Source organism: Taudactylus pleione, unplaced genomic scaffold (assembly GCF_031769625.1).
Source record: "Taudactylus pleione unplaced genomic scaffold, aTauple2 ptg001107l, whole genome shotgun sequence".
Taxonomy (NCBI): domain Eukaryota; kingdom Metazoa; phylum Chordata; class Amphibia; order Anura; family Myobatrachidae; genus Taudactylus; species Taudactylus pleione.
Genome location: NW_028285508.1, coordinates 18,595 through 30,434, shown reverse-complemented (window position 1 = coordinate 30,434; position 11,840 = coordinate 18,595). Strand labels below are relative to the sequence as shown.

Sequence of the window (11,840 nt, the reverse complement as noted above, 5' to 3'; positions counted from 1 at the left end):
TTTATTTATGGCTATTTTCTTTATTCAGTCAGTAAAGTAGCTTTTTGCCATTATTGTATGTTCATTTAAAGTGTTTGATAACTACGGCCAGTAGCAGTTTTTGCAATGGATTAATATATGTACGCACAAGATTGATAGTTGTACAAAGCCCTTATACTTTCAGGTCATGAGGCGTCTAGTGGACAGGGATGGTATGTAGGAAGCATTCAATACAGCTCATGACATCAGCTCACCCCTGAATTTTCAGGGATAAACCTGAATTACAAAGTGTTCCATAAATGTTCAATATAATTAGAATACCTGAGAGAAAGAACAAAAGTAATGCTTCCCAGTTGCAGGAATTGCAAGGCTTGGGAGGACCATGCAGTCTCTTGTTTAAGCCTTTTATATTACTAGGAAGGTTTCAGTATTTTGCCATCATTATTTAAAGATTTATACAATAATAATAATAATCCCTATTTATTGAATAAAGAAAGAAAGAAAGAAAGAAAGAAAGAAAGAAAGAAAGAAAGAAAGAAAGAAAGAAAGAAAGAAAGAAAGAAAGAAAGAAAAAAATAGTAGTAACTCATAATACCATGTCGTATTGAAAAATCCTTCATTTTCCATCACTAGCTGGAGAATGGTACTCCAACCACCAACAGTCCACCAATGATTAAGAGTTGAACCTAGTTGGAGTCTACTGGCCTTGACGTGAATAATCCAGGTTATGAGTGAAGTGCACAGCAAAATACAAAAGATACAGCTTCAAGAGACCACACAAATGGTGGTACATCTAATGACTAGATGGTTTTATTATTGCAATGATTGATAACCCTTTTGACTCACCATGCGGGTGTTTGCAGAATGGTATTCCACAGGTTTACACCTTCAAAAACAACGTTGATCAAGAAATGAAATGGTTTGGTGCCTTGCATGAGAAAACAGATGAATGGCCTATCATTTTGGCAAAAAAAAGGCTTTCCAATAAATGTAATACTACAAGTTGACCTCAAGGTTAAGTTGTCGATCTGTGATATCTTCCACAATGTTACAGGTTGTCTTAAAAAAAAAAAAAAAGTAGGAAAATCTCCACCATTGGGACAAATACCTGATGGGGGACATTTTAAAGAAGTCTTCAAGGAATGAACATACGGTACCAGGAGCAAGAATGAACTTCAACATAATTGTAGAGAACCTTGGCTGGTTAATCTGGAAGCAATAGGGATGACCGGACCAGGATGTTGAGAAATAATCTATTATTCACATAATTGAAAAAACATCTCACCATTCCAAAACACACGTCTACAGGATGTCAGGAATTCATTAACCCGTGGCCATATACGTCCATCCTTGAAGACAGGTTTTGAAATAGGAAATTCTATTTTATGTTAAGATTTCAGGGAGACCCTTTTTTTCCTTTTTTGCTTCTCCAAAATTTGTAAAAATCAAAAAATTTTTTTTATTTTTCAATGAAAAAACAAAAAAAAAAACCACAACAATGTGCAAGGAATACAATTTAGCAACACTTTTAGAGTGTCCATATAGCTATACCACAGGGCGTTATGACAAGAAAAAGAAAAACAACGAAAAACACTGTATGAACATGTAATAAATTATAAAAAAACTTCCATTATTCTACACACTGTATAGTCTTAAAAGTTATGTAGAACAGCAGCAGCAGCAATAACTTATCTGCACTTTAGAGAACATTTGGAATGTCCTCTGAAAAAAAACAAATAAGAAAAACAAAAATAAAGGAGACAGACACTTGATTGGCCCCTAGTGAGCCTACTGCTACCTATTATCAATTGCAAGACCACAATCTACTGTATATTTGATGGATGACTGAGTTATGGATAAAAATAAAATATATATCACGCTATATGAACAAAAATCTACTTCATGTTTAGTTGGTAAATGAAGTAAAAGGAATAATGTGAGCTAGAACAGCAAATTTTAGAGAGCTGGATAATACAGGCAATCAATTTGTTGGCAAATAGATAATTATGAATAGCCCACATTGTAATTACTTTGAACATTTACCCTTGGCGAGGAAGTGCAGACAGATTTGAAGGCCAGAAGCTTTGTCCTTTCAGCCAATTGCTTATAGGCATGGCAAGTAGGGTAAAAAGCAATGCATATTTTCAATTAAGGTGCCAGTCATATGACATACAGTTGCTCCTATCAACAGGCACCATCATGTCCTTCTGTAGCACTCGCCATTTTGTCCAGAGATTGTCAGCTATCATGGTTCATCCAGGGGGGTCGCAGAATACGATTGTAGATACAATTTGAAGAACCAGCTCCCAAAGAGTATAACGAGACACTTATTACAGACCAGCAAAGCCGACTTCTTACTCTCCCAGGTTAGGTCATTGGCATATTTGACTAGCACCTGAAGTCTTTCTTCGAGCACTTTTCCATGTTGAAGAATCTCCATCTCACAAGACATCACCTTCATATTTAGCACAAGCAAATACTAAAGAAATACAGCATATTGGGCTATAATGTTCCGATCCCGTTGTTCCATAAATTTGTCACAATATCCTCTTTGTATGGAAAACTCTTCGAATACCTCTACTTTTCTGTATCCGGTCTTCCATCTGGTACTTTGGGGACCTGAACTGACATTTCTAGGGCATTGGGTTCCTTGTGGTCATCTTGAGCCGTAGGCTTTTCAGAAGACTCGTTAGACATTAGTGGGGCAGCTGCCACCTTCCAAAGAAAAAACAAATAACTTGGATTAATAATCATTAATTATTTAATACAACCACAAAAACATTCCTGATAACACCTCTTTGAACTTCTCAGTAAACAAATTAGGATGGGCATACGAAGGTTTAAACACTATTCAATGTTTATACACATTGGTCACATACTGTATAAGCTGGGTACAATCTCCATACCTACTCCATTTCAATTCAACAATAACATTTCCGCATATTAGGGTACAAGTGATCAGCATCTTTTTTGCTGAAAAGACATATTTGTAGGTGGTCTGTCCCTTTTCCACAATGGAAGCCTAGGTGTGCGTCCCAATGACTCCAAATGCCAGGTAGACAAGACAGACTTGGAAGAGTAGGACAGGTCGCCAGGAACATGGTAAGTAATGGAGTCCAGGGGTGGGGGGCGGCAGGCTGCGGGAAGGAGCAAGGGGTGGATGGTGTCGGTTGGGACCAAGCAGCGGAGGTCAGAACAGCAGAGAGAGGAGCAGAGACAAATGTGACCCAGCATATGTCGAATCCAATAAACCAGTATTAAATATATTCATAAAATTAGGTTGATATTGAATCAACCTAAATTTACCATTATTGTCATTAAAACCTAGGTGGTGGTATGAATTTACAATTTTGCTAATTGTAAAAGGACAGGCCAGATTTTATAAGGAGCCTTACACAAGGACAAGTCATGGTTATCCGTTTTGTATGCACCAGCTGTTAGTGCCAATGGGAACAATGCAGGAACACTGTGCATGCGCTAATCCCCGCACTTAGACACTCAGCGTTGGCACTGAAAGTTAGAGTATGCAAACTCGTTCCTCCACATGGAACAAGGCTTCTTAGTTTCTGACGACTCTAGCTGTATCATGAGTGCATTTCAGACTTGGCGAACACAGAAGCACCCATGAAAAAAGAGCCTCCAACTATAAAAATCTAAGGCTATGAATTCAATTAGTACTTTGCATGTGTGTCCCCCCTCCCCCCCCCCCAAAAAAGAATCCTTTTTCTGTTCCTCTGAGATTCATTATCCTCATCTATGCAAAGACATGTACTGTATATACAAAACGTTTCAAGCTATAAGCATCAGCTCTACAAGCACATAATTAAAAACAACTGACTAAACAATTTTGATTTTAATTTCATCTAGCCAGATAAACACACTGTTCAGTTTACTAATACATAATAATGTGCTTCCTCTTGCACTTGGTCTCTGCTGGCTGGCCCTTTACTGCTTAACCCCTGGTGACCAGGACAAAGTATATTAATCACTACTTCCCTGCCACTCTCCCCTTCCATTCACATCATGCGCAGATTACTTATAGAGATGTGCGCCAACCCTCGTGTATTGGTTTTGAATCTGATTTGGGATTTTTTTCCTTGGTGTTTTGTTTTTGTGTTTTGGTTCTGGATTTTTTTTTCTTAAAAAATATATATATAAAAAAAAAAAAAAAAAAAACAGCTAAAAATCACATAAAATGTGCCTTTTTTCCCTACAATATTAATAACCTCAATAACAGTTATTTCCACTCATTTCCAGTCAATTTTGGTTACCTCACAAAAATTACCTTTGTTATCTCTGTTTCTACGAAGTCCATAGGGTCCACAGCGTTGACCTTGGGGTATAGGTTGGATCTGGATCCATGGGCACCATACAGTTAAAGCTCTAGCTCCCAGGATGCACTTGGGTCCGTCCTCCTCTATACCCCGCCCCTGAGCCACAGGCACCTCAGTTGGTAAGCAGCCTAGGCCGAAGGAGGAGACTAAACAGAGAGAAGGAAGACTGGAACACACAAGAAACCATACTCACAGAAATGGGAGATGGAAAACCGGTGACCAGCTACACAGCCCTTTTGAAGCCAGGTGCGTCAGGGCGGGCGCCCTGTGGTCCCTATGGACTTCGTAGAAACAGATTTAACAAAGGTAAGTTCTTACCATATCTCTTCAGGGTCCATAGGGGGTCCACAGGGTTGACCTTGGGGATGTCCCAAAGCAGTTCAAATAAGGGCGGGGACGCTCCTGTGCAGAAAGGAGAATCCTGCGCCCGAAGGATGCATCCTGAGGGGCAAAGGTGTCAAACACATAAAACCTCAAAAACGTCTGAATGGAAGACCAAGTGGCTGCCTTGCACAGCTGAACAGCAGAGGCGCCACGTCTAGCAGCCCAAGAAAGACCCACAGACCGAGTGGAATGAGCCTTAACAGGCTGGAACCAGTAAACGTTCCTGTATATAAGCCTCCCTAATAACAGAACAAAGCCAACGGGCTAACGTTTGTTTGTTGGCAGGCCAACCCCTCTTATGAAAACCAAAAGAGGACAAGCAAAGAATCGGACTTTCTTACAGAAGCAGTCCGATCCACATAAACTTTGAGAGCACGGACAACGTCCATCGAAGCCTCACCAGCTGTAAGATCAGGAGATTGAAAAGCTGGTACCACAAGTTCCTGATTGATGTGGAACTTAGAGACTACTTTAGGCAAAAACTCAGGACGAGTGCGAAGTACAGCTCTGTCTTGGTGAAAAATTAAGAAGGGGGACTACAGGAAAGTGCCCCCAACGCAGATACCCTCCTGGCCGAAGCAATTGCCAGGAGAAACACAGTCGTAAGTGTTAACCACTTGAGGTCAACTGACTCAAGAGGCTCAAAAGGGAGGTCACTGCAGGACCCGAAGAACCACCGCCAAGTCCCACGGAGCCACAAAGGGAGGTTGGATTCTAAGAACACCTTGGAAAAAGGTGTGAACGTCAGGCAGTGTAGCGATTCTACGTTGGAACCACAGAGAGCCGATACATGAACCTTCAGGGAAGCAAGACGTAAGCCCAGGTCAAGACCTGACTGCCAAAATCCTAGAAACCCTGAACACCTGAGGATCAAAGTTTCTGGACTCACCACCACTGAAAGTAAGTGTGCCACACTCTGTGGTAAATCCGTGCAGAGGCAGGCTTATGCGCCCTCAGCATGGTACTGATGACAGAGCTTGAAAAGCTGCGGGACCTTAAGACGGCTGTCTCAAGAGCCACGCCGTCAAAGACAGCCGACCCAGATCTGGGTAAAGGCAGGGCCCCTGAGACAGCAGGTCCTGGCGCTGATGCAGAAGGAATGGAGCGTCTACGGACAAGCTCCTGAGATCGGAGTACCAAGGACGCCTGGGCCACGCTGGAGCCACCAGCAGAATCGTGCCCCCGTCCTGTTTGATTTTTCTGAGTACCCGAGGTAGCAGGGAGATCGGAGGGAACAGGTACGCTAGGTGAAACGTCCATTTCACCGACAGCGCGTCCACCAGGCTTGCACCTGCGTCCCTTGTCCTTGAGCCGTACACGGGTAACTTGTAATTGTGACGGGAGCCCATCAGGTCCAACCCCGGAGACTGGCATCTGTCCTGAGCAGAACCCAGTCTGGGATCCAAAAGGGGCGACCCTCGATGAGATGATCTGTCTGAAGCCACCAATTCAGGGACAGGCACACCTCCGGAGACAACACCAGCCACTGAGTCCGGATCCGGTAAGGTAATCCATTCCATTCGGAAAGAATCTGCCCCTGCAGGGGCCTCGAATGAAATTGAGCAAATTCCACCATGTCGAATGCCGACACCATGGACCCTAGAACTCTCATGGCAGAGTGTACCGACACTCTGCGACTGCCCAGGCAACTGTGTATCCTCAGTTGTAGGGAGGCAACCTTTTCTGGAGTCAAGAAGATCCGCTGTTGACGAGAATCCAGGAGAGCTCCCAAATAAACCATCCTTTGTGATGGGATCAGAGAGGACTTCTTCCAATTTATTAACCACTCGTGTGCTTGTAGACAAGCAACGGTCAGATGGAGATGGTGAAGAAGTACCTCCGGGGAGCCTGCTAGCAGAAGATCGTCCAGAAACGGCAACAGCCGTATATCCTGGTTCCGAAGGTGGGCGGCCATGATTTCCATCACCTTGGTGAATACCCTCGGAGCCGTAGACAGGCCAAAGGGCAACGTCCGAAACTGGTAGTGACGTTGCAGTATAGCAAACCTGAGATACCGCTGGTGTGCAGGTGCTATAGGAACATGGAGGTAGGCATCCTGGATATCCAGGGAGACCATGTAGTCCCCGGGTTCCATCGCCAGAATGATGGAACGCAGAGTTTCCATCCTGAACTTGGGAACTCTGAGATATTTGTTCAGAGACTTCAAATTGAGGATAGGGCGATGAGATCCGTTGGGTTTCTGTACCAGGAGCAGAGCAGGAGGAGTACCCCATCCCACGTTGTAACTGTGGAACGGGAACAATGACCCCTGCTTGCAGCAAGGACTCTATAGCTTCCTGAATCTGCAAAGCTTTGGTCTAGTCCAGAAAAGGACTCGTGCAAAAAAAAAACTGGTGGGGCGGCCTGAGACGAAATAATAGGCGTACCCCTGGGAGACTACTTCTCGAACCCAGGCATCCGTGGTGGTAGTGTGCCACCACTGGGCGAATTGAAGAAGTCGGCCTCCCACTCTGGGGTCCCCCAGAGGGAGGCCCGTCCCATCAGGCCGCAGGTTTATCCTCCTGCTTGGAACAAGGGCGCCTGGCACTCAACGCTCGCTTTTTAGGCTTAGGAGCGACCTTGGTTGCCGACTGCCTTGGAAAGGACTGACCCTTGGCCTTACCTTGAACCCGAAAGGCAGAGCTCCTCACTTTAGCCGGCGTAGAAGCCGAAGGAAGGAAGACTGACTTGGATTTAGCCAGAGTATCTACTATCTTGTCCAAGTCAGGACCAAATAGCAATTCTCCATTAAAAGGCAAAGCCTCCAGGCCCTTTTTAGAGTCAGCATCAGCCCTACAGGACCTCAGCCACAAGGACCGGCAAGCAGACACAGCTGTAGCTGAAACCCTAGAGGTCAGCAGACTGGTACAAAATGATGCTTCCCCAATATAGGAAGCAGCATCTCTCATCTGTCCTACCAACGCTCTCTGCATCTCCGGAGCATCTTCGGGAAAAGTATCTAAAGCGTTGGCCCAGCTCTCGATGGCCTTAGCCACCCATGAGATGGCCATGGACGGGCGTGCCACCGCCCCTGAGAGAGAGTAAATGGATTTCAATGCAGTCTCCACTTTCCTGTCTGTGGGATCTTTCAAAGAAGAAATAGACTGTAAAGGAAGCGTAGCGCTTTTAATTAAGCGGGTGACACGGGAATCCACCGCAGGTGGGGTTTCCCATTTCCTGCAATAATCATCAGGAAAAGGGTAGTTAGAAACCAACCTTTTCTGTGGTTGGAATTTCTTACTAGGCAGCTGCCAAGCTACCGCCATATGATCCGCCAATTGATCAGACAGAGGAAAAACACTTGAAGTAACCTTAACCTTTTTAAAGTTAAGATACTTAGGCGCCGGGGCATCCTCCTCCACCTCCTGACCTGTAGCATCAGAGTCAGAGTCATTATTAATCTCTCCATCGTCTGAGGACACCTCAGAGTCCGACAATTGCGCCGTCAATGTACTAACGACATGACGCTTGGACGCCTTCTGCGGCATGTCACTTTGTAACATTGACTGAAAAGCTGAAGATGTGGCCGCCAGGCTCTGTACCGAGCTGGAGAGCACCTCCACCCAGGGAGGATTAGTCGCCTGAAGGAAACTCTGAGAAGGCACAACAGACTGTTGCGTCACCAGGGGGGGGGGGGGCTGTACGTACACAGGCATCCCCATATAGGGACCTACAGTCTGGGACCCGGGTGGAGACTGCAGTATTTGTGGAATACCCGGGGAATAGGGGATGGTGTGCTGGGGCAACACCCTGGGAGGGGCTGTCGGGACCGATAAACGGCACACAACTGTATGTGACTGACCTCACCAATACTTGTTTTATACAAGTGAGGTCCGTAGAAAAACCCTCCCCCACACACCTTAGGGCCGTAGGAGAAGGAAAGGGATAGGTATAAGCTGACAGAAAGTAGAAATAAATCACAGACAGGCAGCACTAGCAAAAGTCACATACCATGCAGAAAGATATACTCACTGCACCTTCCGCTAAACTCAACCGCCAAGATTCAGTGTCTGGGAGGGCTATAGCACTGTGTACCCTGTCCTACAACAGGGGAGAGGTACACAGGGGGACCGGTCCACATGTACAGCCTGAGAGATCTGCGTTGTGCCACTGGAGAAAATGGCCGCCGGAGACCTCAGAGGAGGAGTGGCCGAAGATAGGAGCAGCTCAGTGACGCCAAACCCCGAGCAGAAAGGCGCGCTGAGCTGAGGGGAGGAGCCATAATACAGGGAAAGCCTTCTCCCCCGCTAGCTATTAACCCCAGGGTTGCTGGTCCCGCTTCCAGCTTACTAGCCTGGTGGTCTAGTGTTCACATGGGGTATGCCTCAATGGAGGTGGAACCCGCCGCCACCGCTAGCACCTCCGGTCTGTCCCCAGAGACTGGGAGGCATCTGACTGCATATTTAAAGTATCCGCGGGCCGCCAAAAAAACGTCGACTCGCGGCTTGCCTGAATCCCGTATGTCCGGCAGCAGTCAAGGGAGCCCCAAGAGCCCGGCTAGCACAGACTCTGGGGTCCCGCCGTGATCCCCAGATCTGTACTGGCGTCGCGGCGCCAGCAGGAAGAACATGCGGCAGCGCGGACGTCTGACAGACAGTCTGATGCTGCCGCTTAGTTAAAAAAGTGTAAAAAGTAAGAAAATTATAAAATCTTCTTTAAAATAAAGCTTTAGGGGCTGCTCCTGCAGCCCCCCTGCAACAGGTGACCGACTTCGGCCGGGAACCAAACTAAGCCGAGGTGCCTGTGGCTCGGGGGCGGGGTATAGAGGAGGACGGACCCAAGTGCATCCTGAGAGCTAAAGCTTTAACTGTATGGTGCCCATGGATCCAGATCCAAGCTATACCCAAAGGTCAACCCCGTGGACCCCCTATGGACCCTGAAGTAGAAATTGTTTTTTGTCATCTAGTTAAAGGGCCAAAAGGTTGCATCCAGCTTGCTTTCTCAAAACTGATTGATAACAAGAGATATGGTAAGAACTTACCTTTGTTATCTCTGTTTCTACGAAGTCCATAGGGTCCACAGGGTTGACCTTGGGGTATAGGTTGGGAACCAAATCCGGGCACCACGCAGTTAAAGCTTTTAGCTCCCAGGATGCACTTGGGTCCACTCTCCCTATAACCCCACCCCCAGCCAGAGGCACCTCAGTTTGTAAGTAGCCAAAGGCCGGAGGAGGAGAAAAAAAGAGAGAAAACTGGAACACTCGATAACCATACTCACAGAAATGGGAGACGGAAAACCGGTGACCAGTCACACAGCCCATTTGAAGCCAGGTGCGTCAGGGCGGGCGCCCTGTGGACCCTATGGACTTCGTAGAAACAGAGATAACAAAGGTAAGTTCTTACCATATCTCTTGTTTTCTACTTCAGGGTCCATAGGGGGTCCACAGGGTTGACCTTGGGGATGTCCCAAAGCAGTTCAACCAAGGGAGGGGACGCTCCTGTGCTGAGAGGAGAATCCGCCGCCAAAAAGGAAGCATCCTGAGAGGCAAAGGAAAACAATGCCTAGAACCTTAAAAAGGTGTAGACAGAAGACCAGGTGGCCACCTAGCAAGGCAAACCAGCCAAGGTGCCACCGCGAGCCACCCACGAGGGTTACATGGCCCGAGAAAAAAAACAAGCAGCAACAACAGAAAGGCCTACCCATGGGTAGGCCCCTGAAGAAGACATACGAGGCCGTCCAGCCAACATATGGCCATAGGCCGGCCATCCTTTCCTGTTAAAACCAGAAATCTCAGACCACCAATAAGGAGTCCGATTTCCGTCAGGAACTTGAATGGATCACATAAATCCACAGAGGCCGGACCACAGTCAATGAGGCCACACCAGCCGAGAGGACTGGGGACTGAATGGCCGCACCATAAGTTCCAGAATAATATGGAACCTGAAAATCACTAAGAAGAAACACAGGGTGAGAGCAACTCACACCCTAACAAGATGCCCTCCAGAAGAGGGAGCCACATGAGAACGCTCCCAATTCCGACACTCACCTGGTTGATATAAACTCCCTGATAGAAAGAGAGAAAGCCAAAGCAATAGACCATGTAATGGCTATTACAACCAGCGGTTCCATTAACTTTCCCCGGAGTTAACGAAGAACCACTACTAACTCCCAAGGAGACCCTAGGGAGGACAAATGGAGGCATAATCCAGAGAACACTCCAAAGGATGAACTGGATATCAGAGCGGAGCAATTCCATAACCTAATCATACTGACAGTGTAGAGATCTGCACTGTCAGGAAGGCCAGGCCGAGGGAGAAACCCAAGCCAGCCGGAAGGAATGCCAGAAAATCTGGAAATCCTGGACACCAGAGGATCGTATTGATAGGTATAATACCATAAGAATTATGGCTGCCACAGATTGTGGTAGGTCCCAGCAAAAGCTGATCCATGTGCTCCAATCATTCCAACGATGACAAAGCCATGGAAGCCGTAAGACCACTATAGGGACGTAGTCAAAGACAAACGACCCAGGTCCAAGGCAAACCCCAGGACCCTGAGACAACAGTTCTGGGTAGCGAAGCATCAGGAATGGAGTATCGATGGAGAGACTCCGAAAAACCAAGTACCCCTGACATCTGGGGCAATCAGGAGCCACCAGCAGGAAAGCATCTCTGTCTCTATTGAAACACTTCCCTCGAGGAAGAATGGAGACTGGAGAACACAGGTACGCAAATTGGAAGAACCCCTTCACCGACAAAGAGTCACTGAAGGTTGCTTCAGAATCCCCAGAGTTGGACTGTAACACCATAGTGTGATAGAGTCAGAAGGCCATGAGTGTCACCTCAGGAGGGCCCCCCCCCCCTGCTCACCAGGAGATGAAACCTCTCTTGGGGAAGAGACTAGTCCCCGGGATGCACGTCGTAACGGCTGAGGACTCCTGCTTCCCAATGGAGAGCACCCGAAATGAACACTGTCGAGATGGTCGGGAGGAGACCCTCAGACAATTCCCGAATGTATGACATACCTGACATTGCCACCCAACGAACAGTATTGCTAAAAAGGAAGCCACTGTTCTGACCCTGTCGGACTGAACTTTTTCAGGTTCACCTGGAAACAAGGGCTATGCCAGAGTGAAGCCCAAGACAGGCTAAAGTTCCAACAAGTTAATTGACAGGGTGGAATCGACAGACATCCAATTGCACT

General features: G+C 46.7%; 1 protein-coding gene across 1 annotated transcript in view; it reads right to left on the bottom strand.

Annotated features, from left to right (window-relative positions):
- ZDHHC9 (zDHHC palmitoyltransferase 9) overlaps nucleotides 1–11,840 on the bottom strand; it is a gene marked incomplete at its 5' end in the record, with an annotated part of 29,264 nt that continues 17,424 nt past the window's right edge. Inside the window, one exon of the mRNA XM_088461831.1 lies at nucleotides 1–2,694. Within this exon, the coding sequence (XP_088317957.1) occupies nucleotides 2,557–2,694 (138 nt within the window). The remainder of the gene's footprint in view (nucleotides 2,695–11,840) is intronic.